At 41.3% G+C, this 18,819-nt stretch overlaps 1 protein-coding gene across 1 annotated transcript; it reads right to left on the bottom strand.

The window, feature by feature from the left end:
* Positions 1-11,798: 11,798 nt before the first annotated feature.
* Positions 11,799-14,204, bottom strand: LOC115191140 (uncharacterized protein K02A2.6-like). Its single transcript, XM_029749106.1, has 2 exons — positions 13,326-14,204; positions 11,799-11,940 (listed from the first exon to the last, which is right to left on the bottom strand). Exons 1-2 carry the CDS (start codon positions 14,141-14,143, stop codon positions 11,799-11,801), a joined length of 960 nt encoding a protein of 319 aa, XP_029604966.1. The 5' UTR covers positions 14,144-14,204.
* Positions 14,205-18,819: the final 4,615 nt, after the last annotated feature.

The raw sequence follows: 18,819 nt of genomic DNA on the forward strand, positions 1-18,819 counted from the left end.
TCCCCTTTATGATCTAGCCAGGTCATTACAGTATATACAGTATCTCTACCATATACAGACACCAACTAGTATCCCCTTTATGATCTAGCCAGGTCATTACAGTATATACAGTATCTCTACCATATACAGACACCAACTAGTATCCCCTTTATGATCTAGCCAGGTCATTACAGTATATACAGTATCTCTACCATATACAGACACCAACTAGTATCCCCTTTATGATCTAGCCAGGTCATTACAGTATATACAGTATCTCTAACATATACAGACACCAACTAGTATCCCCTTTATGATCTAGCCAGGTCATTACAGTATATACAGTATCTCTACCATATACAGACACCAACTAGTATCCCCTTTATGATCTAGCCAGGTCATTACAGTATATACAGTATCTCTACCATATACAGACACCAACTAGTATCCCCTTTATGATCTAGCCAGGTCATTACAGTATATACAGTATCTCTACCATATACAGACACCAACTAGTATCCCCTTTATGATCTAGCCAGGTCATTACAGTATATACAGTATCTCTACCATATACAGACACCAACTAGTATCCCCTTTATGATCTAGCCAGGTCATTACAGTATATACAGTATCTCTACCATATACAGACACCAACTAGTATCCCCTTTATGATCTAGCCAGGTCATTACAGTATATACAGTATCTCTACCATATACAGACACCAACTAGTATCCCCTTTATGATCTAGCCAGGTCAATACAGTATATACAGTACCTCTACCATATACAGACACCAACTAGTATCCCCTTTATGATCTAGCCAGGTCATTACAGTATATACAGTATAATCTACCATATACAGACACCAACTAGTATCCCCTTTATGATCTAGCCAGGTCATTACAGAATATACAGTATAATCTACCATATACAGACACCAACTAGTATCCCCTTTATGATCTAGCCAGGTCATTACAGTATATACAGTATCTCTACCATATACAGACACCAACTAGTATCCCCTTTATGATCTAGCCAGGTCATTACAGTATATACAGTATCTCTAACATATACAGACACCAACTAGTATTCCCTTTATGATCTAGCCTGGTCATTACAGTATATACAGTATCTCTACCATATACAGACACCAACTAGTATCCCCTTTATGATCTAGCCAGGTCATTACAGCATATACAGTATCTCTACCATATACAGACACCAACTAGTATCCCTTTATGATCTAGCCAGGTCATTACAGTATATACAGTATCTCTAACATATACAGACACCAACTAGTATCCCTTTTATGATCTAGCCAGGTCGTTACAGCATATACAGTATATCTACCATACACAGACACCAACTAGTATCCCCTTTATGATCTAGCCAGGTCATTACAGTATATACAGTATCTCTACCATATACAGACACCAACTAGTATCCCCTTTATGATCTAGCCAGGTCATTACAGTATATACAGTATCTCTACCATACACAGACACCAACTAGTATCCCCTTTATGATCTAGCCAGGTTTTTACAGTATATACAGTATCTCTACCATATACAGACACCAACTAGAATCCCCTTTATGATCTAGCCAGGTCATTACAGTATATACAGTATCTCTACCATATACAGACACCAACTAGTATCCCCTTTATGATCTAGCCAGGTCATTACAGCATATACAGTATCTCTACCATACACAGACACCAACTAGTATCCCCTTTATGATCTAGCCAGGTCATTACAGTATATACAGTATCTCTACCATATACAGACACCAACTAGTATCCCCTTTATGATCTAGCCAGGTCAATACAGTATATACAGTATCTCTACCATATACAGACACCAACTAGTATCCCCTTTATGATCTAGCCAGGTCATTACAGAATATACAGTATAATCTACCATATACAGACACCAACTAGTATCCCCTTTATGATCTAGCCAGGTCATTACAGTATATACAGTATCTCTACCATATACAGACACCAACTAGTATCCCCTTTATGATCTAGCCAGGTCATTACAGTATATACAGTATCTCTAACATATACAGACACCAACTAGTATCCCCTTTATGATCTAGCCAGGTCATTACAGTATATACAGTATCTCTACCATATACAGACACCAACTAGTATCCCCTTTATGATCTAGCCAGGTCATTACAGCATATACAGTATCTCTACCATATACAGACACCAACTAGTATCCCTTTATGATCTAGCCAGGTCATTACAGTATATACAGTATCTCTAACATATACAGACACCAACTAGTATCCCTTTTATGATCTAGCCAGGTCGTTACAGCATATACAGTATCTCTACCATACACAGACACCAACTAGTATCCCCTTTATGATCTAGCCAGGTCATTACAGTATATACAGTATCTCTACCATATACAGACACCAACTAGTATCCCCTTTATGATCTAGCCAGGTCATTACAGTATATACAGTAACTCTACCATATACAGACACCAACTAGTATCCCCTTTATGATCTAGCCAGGTTTTTACAGTATATACAGTATCTCTACCATATACAGACACCAACTAGAATCCCCTTTATGATCTAGCCAGGTCATTACAGTATATACAGTATCTCTACCATATACAGACACCAACTAGTATCCCCTTTATGATCTAGCCAGGTCATTACAGCATATACAGTATCTCTACCATACACAGACACCAACTAGTATCCCCTTTATGATCTAGCCAGGTCATTACAGTATATACAGTATCTCTACCATATACAGACACCAACTAGTATCCCCTTTATGATCTAGCCAGGTCAATACAGTATATACAGTATCTCTACCATATACAGACACCAACTAGTATCCCCTTTATGATCTAGCCAGGTCATTACAGAATATACAGTATAATCTACCATATACAGACACCAACTAGTATCCCCTTTATGATCTAGCCAGGTCATTACAGTATATACAGTATCTCTACCATATACAGACACCAACTAGTATCCCCTTTATGATCTAGCCAGGTCATTACAGTATATACAGTATCTCTAACATATACAGACACCAACTAGTATCCCCTTTATGATCTAGCCAGGTCATTACAGTATATACAGTATCTCTAACATATACAGACACCAACTAGTATCCCCTTTATAATCTAGCCAGGTCATTAAAGTATATACAGTATCTCTACCATATACAGACACCAACTAGTATCCCCTTTATGATCTAACCAGGTCATTACAGTATATACAGTATCTCTAACATATACAGACACCAACTAGTATCCCCTTTATGATCTAGCCAGGTCATTACAGTATATACAGTATCTCTACCATATACAGACACCAACTAGTATCCCCTTTATGATCTAGCCAGGTCATTACAGTATATACAGTATCTCTACCATATACAGACACCAACTAGTATCCCCTTTATGATCTAGCCAGGTCATTACAGTATATACAGTATCTCTACCATATACAGACACCAACTAGTATTCCCTTTATGATCTAGCCTGGTCATTACAGTATATACAGTATGCCTATGCCTATGTCAATGATAGTTCAGACACAATTATTTAAACATCATTATTACCAGCCATTTTCTCTGTCCCCCAGGTCCCCTTGTGTACGATGGCAGCCTGTTGTTAGAGTGTAACAGAGACTGCTCCTGCTTGGCTGGGGAGTGGGACCCTGTGTGTTCAGACAATGGCATCACCTACACCTCCCCCTGCCTCGCAGGCTGCTCCAGCTTTACAGGTTACGGCAAGAACACGGTACCAATACTATTAATGTACTGAGTGTACAACACATTCACAGGGATGCTGGCCCATGTTGACTCCAATGCTTCCCACAGTTGTGTCAAATTGTCTTTTGAGTGGTGAACCATTCTTCATACACACGGGAAACTGTTGAGCGTAAAAAACCCAGCAGCATTGCAGTTCTTGACACAAACTGGTACCCCTGGCACATACAACCATGCCCCGTTGAAAGGCATGTAAATATTTTGTCTTGCCCATTCACCCTTTAAATGGCACACATACACAATCCATGTCTCAATTGTCTCAAGCCTTACAATATTTTTTTAAACCTTTCTCCTCCTCTTTATCTATACTTATTTAAGTGGATTTAACTAGTGACATCCATAAGGGATTATAGCGTTAACCTGGATTCACCTGGTCAGCATATGTCATGGAAAGAGCAGGTGATCTTAATATTTTAACACTCAGTGTAACTCATTGGCACTGACATAAGTTATTTTCAACCATTAACTGGGCCCTTGTTGAGGCCTTATCTAAGTAAGTAATTGCTGATTGACAATAAAGTATTATTTTGATGTATGGGAAAAAATATGGTATGCAATTCCTATGTAGAGAAGGTTCTCTCTGGTAGTTGTTCAATATGACTTCAACTTTTACAGGGCACTCTTTTTTACTTTTCTTTATTAACAAATATCATCAAACAAAAGAAGAATAGTCACATGCAAACAAGCGTACTAACAAACTATTTACATTGCCAGGAATCCTAAACAAACAAATCATTCATTAAGACTACAAGTTTTAATTGCCTTTTTGTTTTTCATTATAGTTAGTGATGCCATATTGTTTAAACTCATTTATAAAGTGAAAAAAGTTAGGTTTTGAATTAGGCCATTGGCATTTGTGAATATGAAATGTACCTAGTATTATTAGCAGTTGAATTAAATATGCTACATCTTTATCCGTCAGAATTTCTGAAATAAATCATTATATCAAAACCATTAAATAGTACAACCGGCCCAATTTATTTTGTAACAAAATTCTGTATGTCAATCCAAAACATTCTGCTATAAATACAGGTAAAAAACAAATGCAAAAATGGTCTCCTTTTCCATTCCACAGAAATCACAGTTATATTCAATATTCAGCTTGTGTCACGCCCTGACCATAGAGAGCCCTCGGGGTTCTCTATGGTGTTTTAGGTCAGGGCGTGACTAGGGGGGTTTCTAGGTATTATATTTCTATGTTGGTGTGTGTATATGGTTCCCAATTGGAGGCAGCTGATAATCGTTACCTCTTATTGGGGATCATACTTAGTGTGTCCTTTTTGTCCCACCTGCGATGTGGGATATTGTTTTGTGTGAGTGCCTATGTGAGTGCCTATGAACCACACAGAGGTAGAGGCAGAGGGCCTTCAGGGCTAGCCAGTCAGCCTGCATGCTCTGATCCTCAAGTCAATTGTATTTAAATTCATGTTCATTAAAGATTTGTATTCAAGAATTGAAAAGTCCCATTTACTTAATGATACTTTTTCGCTGTCTTCAACCCTCAAGAATAGTATTATTGATATTACATGGTTACAAGATGATGCTAAGCTAATTAGGCTAGCTTATTGTTCTTAGCACAGCACCTGGTTTATTGCAACTTGTGATTTCCCAGTAAAGTTATTTTGAAATCTGGCAAGACAGTATCATTTACGAAATGTTAAACTATAATTATTTGAATGACAATATTATAATTTACCAATGTTTTCGAATAGTAATTTTGAAAATTGTAACGTTGTTCACCGGAAGCATTTCAGAGAAGAAAAAAATCAGAATTTCACCGCTACTGTAAAATGCGGTTTTTGGATATAAATATGAACTTGATGGAACAAAAAATGCATGTATTGTATAACATAATGTCCTAGGAGTGTCATCTGATGGAGATTGTCAAAGGTTGGTGCATAATTTTAGCTGGTTTCTGCTTTTGGTGACGCCTGACCTTGAATTGAAAATGGATGTTTGTACTTTTGTGGCTATGTACTGTCCTAACATAATCTAACTTTATGCTTTTGCCGTAAAGCCTCTTTGAAAATCGAACAATGTGGTTAGATTAAGGAGATGTTTATCTTTTAAATGGTGTAAAATAGTTGATTGTTTGAGAAATTGAAATTATTAGATTTTTGATGTTTTGAATTTCCAGCCTTGCTAGCAATCCCGTCTCAGGGTTCATTGCTAACCCGTGGCCTCAACAGGTTAACTGTATTGTTGGTTTAAGAGCTTGTATTCAGCATTTGACAGTAAGGTCACCTGTTGTATTTGGCACATGTGACAAATTTAAATTTGATTTGTTTGGTAATAATGTATCCATTATTGTAATATTGCTATTCATTGTAAATGTTTGGAGGTCTATGTATCCATTATTGTAATATTGCTATTCATTGTAAATGTTTGGAGGTCTATGTATCCATTATTGTAATATTGCTATTCATTGTAAATGTTTGGAGGTCTATGTAGCCGTTATTGTAATATTGCTATTCATTGTAAATGTTTGGAGGTCTATGTAGCCGTTATTGTAATATTGCTATTCATTGTAAATGTTTGGAGGTCTATGTATCCATTATTGTAATATTGCTATTCATTGTAAATGTTTGGAGGTCTATGTATCCATTATTGTAATATTGCTATTCATTGTAAATGTGTGTAGGTCTATGTATCCATTATTGTAATATTGCTATTCATTGTAAATGTTTGGAGGTCTATGTATCCATTATTGTAATATTGCTATTCATTGTAAATGTTTGGAGGTCTATGTATCCATTATTGTAATATTGCTATTCATTGTAAATGTTTGTAGGTCTATGTAGCCATTATTGTAATATTGCTATTCATTGTAAATGTTTGTAGGTCTATGTATCCATTATTGTAATATTGCTATTCATTGTAAATGTTTGGAGGTCTATGTATCCATTATTGTAATATTGCTATTCATTGTAAATGTTTGGAGGTCTATGTATCCATTATTGTAATATTGCTATTCATTGTAAATGTTTGGAGGTCTATGTATCCATTACTGTAATATTGCTATTCATTGTAAATGTTTGTAGGTCCATGTATCCATTATCGTAATATTGCTATTCATTGTAAATGTTTGTAGATCCATGTATCCATTATTGTAATATTGCTATTCATTGTAAATGTTTGTAGGTCTATGTATCCATTATTGTAATATTGCTATTCATTGTAAATGTTTGTAGGTCTATGTATCCATTATTGTAATATTGCTATTCATTGTAAATGTTTGTAGGTCTATGTATCCATTATTGTAATATTGCTATTCATTGTAAATGTTTGTAGGTCTATGTAGCCGTTATTGTAATATTGCTATTCATTGTAAATGTTTGTAGGTCTATGTATCCATTATTGTAATATTGCTATTCATTGTAAATGTTTGTAGGTCTATGTATCCATTATTGTAATATTGCTATTCATTGTAAATGTTTGTAGGTCTATGTATCCATTATTGTAATATTGCTATTCATTGTAAATGTTTGTAGGTCTATGTATCCATTATTGTAATATTGCTATTCATTGTAAATGTTTGTAGGTCTATGTATCCATTATTGTAATATTGCTATTCATTGTAAATGTTTGGAGGTCTATGTATCCATTATTGTAATATTGCTATTCATTGTAAATGTTTGGAGGTCTATGTATCCATTATTGTAATATTGCTATTCATTGTAAATGTTTGTAGGTCTATGTATCCATTATTGTAATATTGCTATTCATTGTAAATGTTTGGAGTGAGAGACATTGGGAGAGCAGCTAGCTAGCTAACGTTAGCAGGCTAACCACCTAACGGAGTGTAGCTATCTTGCCATTGCCTGCATTGTCGTTGTTGCCACATGAGCAGGACAATATGAGTCGAGAGAGGGAAATGTTGTTGGATGAAATCGAACAGAGTTTATGGACTTTAACTGAGGACAATTTACGGCACTTGTGTGTACGTTGTGGAATAGGAGTTGTAGATGACTGAAGTAAAAGGAAAGAGCCATCGCGCTTTGCGATTCAAATTGATGGAAGATTACTGTGAGAAGGAGGATTTAATGGAATCAGAGGATGAGGGAATGTCTTGGCTGCTTCAACTGAAAGGCGAAATCAAAGGAATGTCGGACTCTGAGGATACTGTGAAAGTCTGCCTACAAGTCCCAGCCAGTCGGCGACAGCGAACCCAGCGGAGAGACGGGAGCTGCGGCAGAACGAAAAGAAGAGGGAGGGGCTCCTCAGCCCAGCAGAGAAGTGGTCTCAGCTCCAGAAAGGCACCCACCACAGAGAGAGAATGGAGTGAGTATGTCCAGTTAGAAAGACTTTAAAATTCATGGACAGATCGGAGATCAAAATCAAAAAGATAAGCTCAGCTTCAGCAGCCTAGAACATCATATTGAAAATGGACGGAGAAAAGGATACCATGAATTAGAAATCATAGAAGCAGTAATCAGAGCTGTGAGCCCAGGGCTTAAGATGAGGAGTTATCTGGGGGACACATATCTTGAGGACACATTATGCAGAGAGGGATGCTACTGAACTGTATCACAAGTTGACTAAAGCAACACGGCCTTGGACTTCCTAGTCCGAGTCTTTAACCTGAGACAGAAAGTGTTATCAGCCTCAGCTCGTGCCCAAGCAGGACTGAAATATGGCACAGTTAGTCAAGAGTCAATGCCTGCAGGCCATTGTTACAGGATTAACAAATGATAATGTCAGGGCAGAGATGAGAGTGCATCTCCAGAATATTAACACTAGTGATGAACTGTTGCTTGAGAAAATGCAAATTGCCCAGGGCAATGAAAGCGAACGCATGCAAAAGGCCAGGATTTCTCGTAAGTTCACACTCACACGAGTGAACGAAGTATAGAGTGAGGATAACCGGGATAGAGGAAAGGAATGTGAAGAGGCAGAGCCCTCACAGACCACAGTCCGAAAACAAAATAAATATACTGCTCAAAAAAATAAAGGGAACACTAACACAACACAATGTAACTCCAAGTCAATCACACTTCTGTGAAATCAAACTGTCCACTTAGGAAACAACACTGATTGAAAATAAATTTCACATGCTGTTGTGCAAATGGAATAGACAACAGGTGGACATTATAGGCAATAAGCAAGACACCCCCAATAAAGGAGTGGTTCTGCAGGTGGAGACCACAGACCGCTTCTCAGTTCCTATGCTTCCTGGCTGATGTTTTGGTCACTTTTGAATGCTGGCGGTGCTTTCACTCTAGTGGTAGCATGAGACGGAGTCTACAACCCACACAAGTGGCTCAGGTAGTGCAGCTCATCCAGGATGGCACATCAATGCGAGCTGTGGCAAGAAGGTTTGCTGTGTCTATCAGCGTAGTGTCCAGAGCATGGAGGCGCTACCAGGAGACAGGCCAGTACATCAGGAGACGTGGAGGAGGCCGTAGGAGGGCAACAACCCAGCAGCAGGACCGCTACCTCCGCCTTTGTGCATAGAGGAGCACTGCCAGAGCCCTGCAAAATGACCTCCAGCAGGCCCCAAATGTGCATGTGTCTGCTCAAACGATCAGAAACAGACTCCATGAGGGTGGTTCGAGGGCCCGACGTCCACAGGTGGGGGTTGTGCTTACAGCCCAACACCGTGCAGGACGTTTGGCATTTGCCAGAGAACACCAAGATTGGCAAATTCGCCACTGGCGCCCTGTGCTCTTCACAGATGAAAGCAGGTTCACACTGAGCACATGTGACAGACGTGACAGAGTCTGGAGACGCCGTGGAGAACGTTCTGCTGCCTGCAACATCCTCCAGCATGACCAGTTTGGCGGTGGGTCAGTCATGGTGTGGGGTGGCATTTCTTTGGGGGGCCGCACAGCCCTCCATGTGCTCGCCAGAGGTAGCCTGACTGCTATTAGGTACCGAGATGAGATCCTCAGACCCCTTGTGAGACCATATGCTTGTGCGGTTGGCCCTGGGTTCCTCCTAATGGAAGACAATGCTAGACCTCATGTGGCTGGAGTGTGTCAGCAGTTCCTGCAAGAGGAAGGCATTGATGCTATGAACTGGCCCGCCCGTTCCCCAGACCTGAATCCAATTGAGCACATCTGGGACATCATGTCTCACTCCATCCACCAACGCCACGTTGCACCACAGACTGTCCAGGAGTTGGCGGATGCTTTAGTCCAGGTCTGGGAGGAGATCCCTCAGGAGACCATCCGCCACCTCATCAGGAGCATGCCCAGGCGTTGTGGGGAGGTCATACAGGCACGTGGAGGCCACACACACTACTGAGCCTCATTTTGACTTGTTTTAAGGACATTACATCAAAGTTGGATCAGCCTGTAGTGTGGTTTTCCACTTTAATTTTGAGTGTGACTCCAAATCCAGACCTCCATGGGTTGATAAATTGGATTTCCATTGATTATTTTTGTGTAGTTTTGTTGTCAGTACATTCAACTATGTAAAGAAAAAAGTATTTAATAAGATTATATCATTCATTCAGATCTAGGATGTGTTATTTTAGTGTTTCTTTTATTTTTTTGAGCAGTATACTTGTCTGTAACGTAAAGCAATGCAGAAGCAATAAGCATTGTAAATGATGATAGAACACATCAAATTAATGTGAACATGAGGACACAAAGGAGAGATTTAATTAAAAGATCATGTTTTAATACATTTTTAATGCTGAAGATTATATATTACAATAATGAATACATAGACATACAAACATTTACAATAAATAGCAATATTACAATAATGGATACATAGACCTCCAAACATTTACAATGAATAGCAATATTACAATAATGGATACATAGACCTACAAACATTTACAATGAATAGCAATATTACAATAATGGATACATAGACCTACAAACATTTACAATGAATAGCAATATTACAATAATGGATACATAGACCTACAAACATTTACAATGAATAGCAATATTACAATAACGGCTACATAGACCTCCAAACATTTACAATGAATAGCAATATTACAATAACGGATACATAGACCTACAAACATTTACAATGAATAGCAATATTACAATAACGGATACATAGACCTCCAAACATTTACAATGAATAGCAATATTACAATAACGGATACATAGACCTCCAAACATTTACAATGAATAGCAATATTACAATAATGGATACATAGACCTCCAAACATTTACAATGAATAGCAATGAATAGTCTCCACCTGCAGAACCACTCCTTTATTGGGGGTGTCTTGCTTATTGCCTATAATGTCCACCTGTTGTCTATTCCATTTGCACAACAGCATGTGAAATTTATTTTCAATCAGTGTTGTTTCCTAAGTGGACAGTTTGATTTCACAGAAGTGTGATTGACTTGGAGTTACATTGTGTTGTGTTAGTGTTCCCTTTATTTTTTTGAGCAGTATATTTATTTTGTTTTCGGACTGTGGTCTGTGAGGGCTCTGCCTCTTCACATTCCTTTCCTCTATCCCGGTTATCCTCACTCTATACTTCGTTCACTCGTGTGAGTGTGAACTTACGGGAAATCCTGGCCTTTTGCATGCGTTTGCTTTCATTGCCCTGGGCAATTTGCATTTTCTCAAGCAACAGTTCATCACTAGTGTTAATATTCTGGAGATGCACTCTCATCTCTGCCCTGACATTATCATTTGTTAATCCTGTAACAATGGCCTGCAGGCATTGACTCTTGACTAACTGTGCCATATTTCAGTCCTGCTTGGGCACGAGCTGAGGCTGATAACACTTTCTGTCTCAGGTTAAAGACTCAGACTAGGAAGTCCAAGGCCGTGTTGCTTTAGTCAACTTGTGATACAGTTCAGTAGCATCCCTCTCTGCATAATGTGTCCTCAAGATATGTGTCCCCCAGATAACTCCTCATCTTAAGCCCTGGGCTCACAGCTCTGATTACTGCTTCTATGATTTCTAATTCATGGTATCCTTTTCTCCGTCCATTTTCAATATGATGTTCTAGGCTGCTGAAGCTGAGCTTATCTTTTTGATCTCCGATCTGTCCATGAATTTTAAAGTCTTTCTAACTGGACATACTCACTCCATTCTCTCTCTGTGGTGGGTGCCTTTCTGAAGCTGAGACCACTTCTCTGCTGGGCTGAGGAGCCCCTCCCTCTTCTTTTCGTTCTGCCGCAGCTCCCGTCTCTCCGCTGGGTTCGCTGTCGCCGACTGGCTGGGACTTGTAGGCAGACTTTCACAGTATCCTCAGAGTCCGACATTCCTTTGATTTCGCCTTTCAGTTGAAGCAGCCAAGACATTCCCTCATCCTCTGATTCCATTAAATCCTCCTTCTCACAGTAATCTTCCATCAATTTGCATCGCAAAGCGCGATGGCTCTTTCCTTTTACTTCAGTCATCTACACCTCCTATTCCACAACGTACACACAAGTGCCGTAAATTGTCCTCAGTTAAAGTCCATAAACTCTGTTCGATTTCATCCAACAACATTTCCCTCTCTCGACTCATATTGTCCTGCTCATGTGGCAACAACGACAATGCAGGCAATGGCAAGATAGCTACACTCCGTTAGGTGGTTAGCCTGCTAACGTTAGCTAGCTAGCTGCTCTCCCAATGTCTCTCACTCGTTGTCCGTTCCAGGAATATGGGCTGGTGCTCTGTAGTAACTTGACAAGGAATGCCCACACGCATTTCGATATTACTTTCCTTTACTTTCAACCCAAACCTAAAGGTGTATTGCCAGGTACAAACGGTACAAATATAACAGAACTATATAGCCCACTCAGCCGGTAGTAGAATCACATTGCACAGAACTCACTCTTGGTGATGACATCATCAAAGGGGAAAGGTCAAGGTTAATGCCAATAATAACCATGTAATTATTTATATAGTGTCCACACTATAACACTTCTCCCCCCTCAATTTAAATCCCCCCCTGTAAGGAAAACATAAGGTTAACAAGTAAACCACATTAGTGTTTTCTTCTCTTTACTACACCACACTGTAGAACTTCTGCTGATGTTACCGTAAATGTAACCAAAACAACAACAATAAAATGACAGTCCTTATTTCTTTTCAACTAGGTCTGCTGCTCCAAACAAACACTAACACCACGAGTCTCTCAGTCTCAACTACAGAGTTAGTCTTTCAGGAGGCTTGTGACTACGCTGTGATCTGCGCAGTACTCCTGGTGTGCTACGAGACACAGGTAAGGCGTGTCCCAGTGGAGCTGGGTCTGAGGGCACAGGAGCGGGTTGGGTGTTTGTGAGAGAATGTCCATCACCCTCTGCTGGAACCACTGAATGCCCCTGTTCCTCAGATGCTGTTTCCTGTGGGATTTCAACTTGTACACTACCACCCACAGCTGTTCCGTCTGAAAACATGGTCTTGTCTTTGTCATAGCGCAGGCGGAGATGGTCCTGGTGTCTGCGCATGACTCGACCATCAGTCAGTTTGACCACAAAGGAGACGGGACCACTCTGACTCAGAATGATACCTGGCAACCAGCGTTGGCTGCTTGTGAAGTTGCGGATGTAGACAATGTCATTGGGTTTTAACTGTCTCTCCCTTGCGTGGTGGTCATGTCTCTCTTTTTGTTTCTCCTGCTTCCGTTCCACTCGTGCTCTGATGTTCGGACGCAGTAGATCCAGGTGAGCTTTTGGCCTTCTGCCCATTAACATCACCGCTGGAGCCTGTCCTGTTGTTGTTTGTGGCGTGATGCGGTACTGGAACAAGAACCGAGAGAGCTTAGTAGTGATGGTTCCCCCAGTCATCCTTTTGAGCCCCTCTTTCAGTGTCTGCACAGCCCGCTCCGCTAAGCCGTTTGAGGCCGGGTGAAACGGGGCGCTGCGGACATGGCGGATCCCGTTTCTCCGCATGAATTCTTGGAACAAATCACAGGTAAACGTTGTTGCGTTGTCGGACACCAGAGAGTCCGGCAGACCATGGGTTGAAAACACCTGCCAAAGCTTTTCGATGGTTGTGGTCGCTGTGATGTTGCTCATGATGTGCGCCTCCAGCCACTTGGAGTGTGCGTCCACCATGACAAGGAACATGTGACCCATGAAAGGGCCTGCAAAATCTATATGCAGCCTGGACCATGGGTGGTCAGGCCACTCCCACAGATGTAGTGGCGCGGGCGGCGCCATCTTCTGGTTGATCTGGCACTCAGAACATGATTTAACTTTGTCTTCTACCTCCTGATCCATGTTAGACCACCAGATGTAAGATCTGGCTAAACTTTTCATCCGGGAGGCACCCGGGTGAGCCTCATGGACCTCATCCATGACTTGTGCACGGCCAGGGGGTGGAACAACCACTCTGGACCCCCAGAGTATGCAGCCATCCTGCACACTCAGCTCAGTTTTGCGCTTTGCATAAGGTCTTAGTCCATCATCCTCTATGACAGGAGGCCAACCCTGCATCAGGAATCTTTTCACTTGGGACAGGATAGGCAGGATAGGCAGGATCTTATCCCGGTATTGGGATTCATTGTCATGTGACCATGGCGGGGAATTCAAAACTGCAAGAGTAATCATTTCAAATAATCAAATAATCAACTATTTTCCTCCATTTGAAAGATATATCTCCTAAATCTAACCACGCTGTCCGATTTTCAGAGGCTTTACGGAGAATGCATAAAGTTAGGTTATGTTAGGAGAGTACATTGACAATAGTGTGTGTAATGTTTAGCCAATTCAAAGAAGGGCATCAACAGACAGAAAACTAGCTAGAATTATGCACTTACCTTTGACAATCTGCATCAGATGACACTCATAGGACATTATGTTATACAATACATGCATTTTTAGTTCCATCAAGTTCATATTTATATCCAAAAACAGCATTTACAGTCGCGGTGAAATTCAGAATTTTTTTCGGCTCGAATGCGCCCAGTGAATCCAGCATTACAAATCACGGAATTACTATTCGAAAACATTGGTAAATTATAATATTGTCATTCAAAGAATAATATATTATCATCTCGTAATTGCTACCGAATGGCCAGATCTCAAAATAACTTTACTGGTAAATCAAATTTTGCAATAAACTGGGTACTATGCTAACAACAACAAGCTAAGCTATAAGCTAAGCTAAGCTATACAGTTAGCATTAGCATCATCTAATATCGATAATAACATTCTAAATATCCCCTTACCTTTGATTATCTCCATCAGAAGGCGCTGCCAGGGATCCCAGGTCCAGAACAAATGTGGTTTCTTTTGACAAAGTTCATAATTTATGTCCAAATAGTTAGCGTTCAGTAGGCTCCCATAAAATGAGGTGGGCAGTGTAAAGTCACGCCGAAAAGCTAAAAAAAACCTAGTAAATAATCTATTTACGTTTGTTCAAACATGTCAAACGTTGTTTAGCATTAATCTTTTGGTCCATTTTTGTAACAGTATTTTTTATTGGAGTTTCACAATTTTCACCCATATTAAGAGATACAACAACAAAGACAAGGCAAAAAAAACAGCACTCGCTTACACATATCCGTATGTATGCACGCACGTACACACACACCCACCGTTTCCCTCTCCCCGCTTCTCTCACCCCATCCCCCCCATTGCATCCCTCAATACATACATTTTAAACAAACATAAACAGAAAAAATAACAATAAAGACATAATAAATAAATAAAATAAAATGCTCAGTTTAAACCAAGAAGTTGAGTTCCTCACACGGACCGTACAGTGTAATTCTGGAATACATAGATCACCATTCTAAGAGAATACTTGCAGCATAATAGCTGATACTTCAGGTTCTAGGTAATTTAGGTAAGGTTCCCATACTTTGTAGAACTGATCTGTCTTAGAGTGCAATGTACATGTCAGATATTCCAGCGGGACCCATTCAAATAGTATCTTATGCCAATCTTTAATAGAGGGAACCTTATCACTAATCCACTGTAAAAGTATGTTTTTTCTCGCTGCGAAGGTGAGGATGTTGTAAAGCCTCCTCTTACCCACAGAAGTTACATGCCTACTAGGGAGACCTAACAGTAGAGAAACTGGGTCCAATTCTAGATCGACCCCTAGGATCTTTTCAATCTCTTGCAGAACACCAGACCAATATCTTTGTATTTTGGGACATGACCATAAACAATGTGTTAGGGTGCCTGTATCAGTTTTACATTTGAGACACTGAGGAGAGGAGGAAGCGGGGCTAAATGCATGTCTGCGATTTGGGGATATATGCATTTTGGTCCATTTTTAACGTGAAACATCAGTAAACATCAGTAATATTTTCACACAACCTATCAAGTGTCTCTGTGAGTGTTGCTTTACCACTCTCTACACACTGTGAGTGTTGCTTTACCTCTCTCCATCACACTGTGAGTGTTGCTTTACCACTTTCCATCACACTGTGAGTGTTGCTTTACCACTCTCCATCACACTGTGAGTGTTGCTTTACCTCTCTCCATCACACTGTGAGTGTTGCTTTACCTCTCTCCATCACACTGTGAGTGTTGCTTTACCACTCTCTACAAACTGTGAGTGTTCCTTTACCACTCTCTACACACTGTGAGTGTTGCTTTACCACTCTCTACACACTGTGAGTGTTGCTTTACCACTCTCCATCACACTGTGAGTGTTGCTTTACCACTCTCTACACACTGTGAGTGTTGCTTTACCTCTCTCCATCACACTGTGAGTGTTGCTTTACCACTCTCTACACACTGTGAGTGTTGCTTTACCTCTCTCCATCACACTGTGAGTGTTGCTTTACCACTCTCCATCACACTGAATAAACGATTATGACAAAGACACTCTTCTCAGATTTATGCGCAGGCGCAAAAAATGAAGTGATGACGTGTCAACTTACAAGCATTCTAATTCGGTCTGTATTCATCACAGATGCTTCAAACAACTTTATAAAGATCGTTGACATATAGTGGAAGCAGTAGGAGTTGCAAACTGAATCCTTTCTCACTATGGTATCTATAAAACAATGACACTAAATAGTGCTATTTTTCACAGGTTTTTGCCTGCAATATGAGTTTTGTTATACTTACAGACACCATTCAAACTGTTTTAGAAAATTCAGAGTGTTTTCTATCCAAACCTGAACAATAATATGCATATTCTAGCTTCTGAGTTGGTGTAGGAGGCAGTTAAAAATGGGCACATATTTTTTTCCAAAATTCTCAATACTGCCCCCTAGCCCAAACAGGATAACATGCTCATATGAAAATAAATCTCAGCGGTGCCTCCAAATTTGTTACCCTTCCAATGAGCTTATCATATAAACTACAACGCGAAAAGTAAGGTTTACTTCACTTTTAATCATGTCAGCACAGGTGACAGCCGTTTACAGCTTTTCTTTAGTTTTTCATTCGTACTCTTTCCAATTCACTTAAACTATATTTCTTTATTTCCCATGGTGTCACGACTCCTGCCGAAGTCGGTTCCTCTTGTTCGGGCGGCGTTCGGTGGTCGACGTCACCGGTCTTCAAGCCATCGCCGCTCCACCTTTCATTTCCCATTTGTTTTGTCTTGTTTTTCCACACACCTGGTTTACATCCCCTCATTACTCTACGTGTATATTATCCTGAGGTCCCCTCGTGTCTGTGTGTGGTATTGTTAGTTCGTTTTGTGTGTGACGCTACAGGCTAGTTTTGCGCCGGGTATTATGTTAACCCGTGGTTTTTGTATTTTGCACTATTTTGTGTATTTGTGCGCTCGCTTTTTCCTTGGGCCGGAGTGTTGTTGCGTCCGGCTGTTTTCCTCTGCCTAATAAAGCGTGCCTGTTCACTCATCTCTGCTCTCCTGCACCTGACTTCCTTCGACCAGTTGCGCACACTCTGACAGAATACCACACCCTGCCTTATGGAGTCAGCAGGAGCAGGTACCCCTGATGTAGGGGTCGAGGAGCGCGTCCGAGAGCACACGGCGATGCTCCACCATCTCGGCGCCGTTATGGACCGCGTCGTTCAGACGATGGACCGCTGGGAGAGACAGGGAGTCCCTCCAGCGCCTCCACCAGCACAACAGGGGTCGCCACTACCTGCCCCTTCTGTACCTGGTCCCAGTGGGATTCGTCTCGCTGTTCCCGGGGAGTATGATGGGACGGCGGCATGCTGCCAGGGTTTCCTGCTGCAGCTGGACCTGTACCGGCTCCTTCGGGACGTGAGAGGGTGTCCACCCTCGTCTCGTGCCTCTCGGGGAAAGCCCTGGAGTGGGCTAACGCCATGTGGGTAGAAGGAGATGCAGCGCTGGACCACTTCGAGGAGTTCACCCGCCGCTTCCGAGCAGTCTTCGACCACCCGCCCGAGGGTAGAGCGGCGGGTGAACGTCTCTTCCACTTGAGGCAGGGGACGAGGAGCGCCCAGGAGTTCGCCCTGGACTTTCGGACCCTGGCCCCAATACATGTGGGGGAAGAGGTGGCTGTCGAATATATGATTCTGATATGTACAGGTAATCTCATTGTGTGTGTGTGTGGGGGGGGGGTGTCCACATTTGTGTGCGTACTCTGAGGTGTGTTTGAATATGAATGAGCAGCAGTGTTGTGATGTGTCCTATCCCGTCCTTGCAGAGTGATCTTCCTTGGCCTCAGCACATGTCTCAGTGGCTCCTCCGTAGGAGGGAGGGGGACACCACCCCGGGACAGACCCCACACTCATCGCTAGAGATCGAACTTCAGACTCCCTCCAAAACCACTGAACCCCTCAACACACGGAAAGAGATTAACATGCACAGCCTTAGAGGGAGCCGGAACAGGATAACTCCCTCCAAACTCACAAAGACACAGAGGAGGAGGAACTATCCAACACCCAGGGAGAGAGAACAAGTGACCTCAGTCGAACACAGCCAGAAAGAGGAGGTGGAAGAGGCATTAGATAGAGGAGGAGGCCATTCCTCCTGTTCATGTGAGCAAGAAAGAGCAGAAGGCTTCTGATCAGCCAAATGGCAGGCAGAGGGAGAGGTCATAGTGATTCACACCCACAGAGAGAAAGACAACCCACACAACCTCTTGGTTGAGATGAACCACACAGAGGTAGAGGCAGAGGGCCTTCAGGGCTAGCCAGTCAGCCTGCATGCTCTGATCCTCAAGTCAATTGTATTTAAATTCATGTTCATTAAAGATTTGTATTCAAGA

This window comes from Salmo trutta, unplaced genomic scaffold (assembly GCF_901001165.1).
Source record: "Salmo trutta unplaced genomic scaffold, fSalTru1.1, whole genome shotgun sequence".
NCBI classification, from domain to species: Eukaryota; Metazoa; Chordata; class Actinopteri; order Salmoniformes; family Salmonidae; genus Salmo; species Salmo trutta.

Excerpts from the sequence above, each read along its gene's own strand:
- LOC115191140 (XM_029749106.1), bottom strand. The coding sequence starts at position 14,143 with ATGCAGGGTTGGCCTCCTGTCATAGAGGATGATGGACTAAGACCTTAT. Across the intron at positions 11,941-13,325 it reads AGAGCACGAGTGGAACGGAA|TCCCAGCCAGTCGGCGACAG; the intron begins GCAGGAGAAACA and ends TCTGCCTACAAG.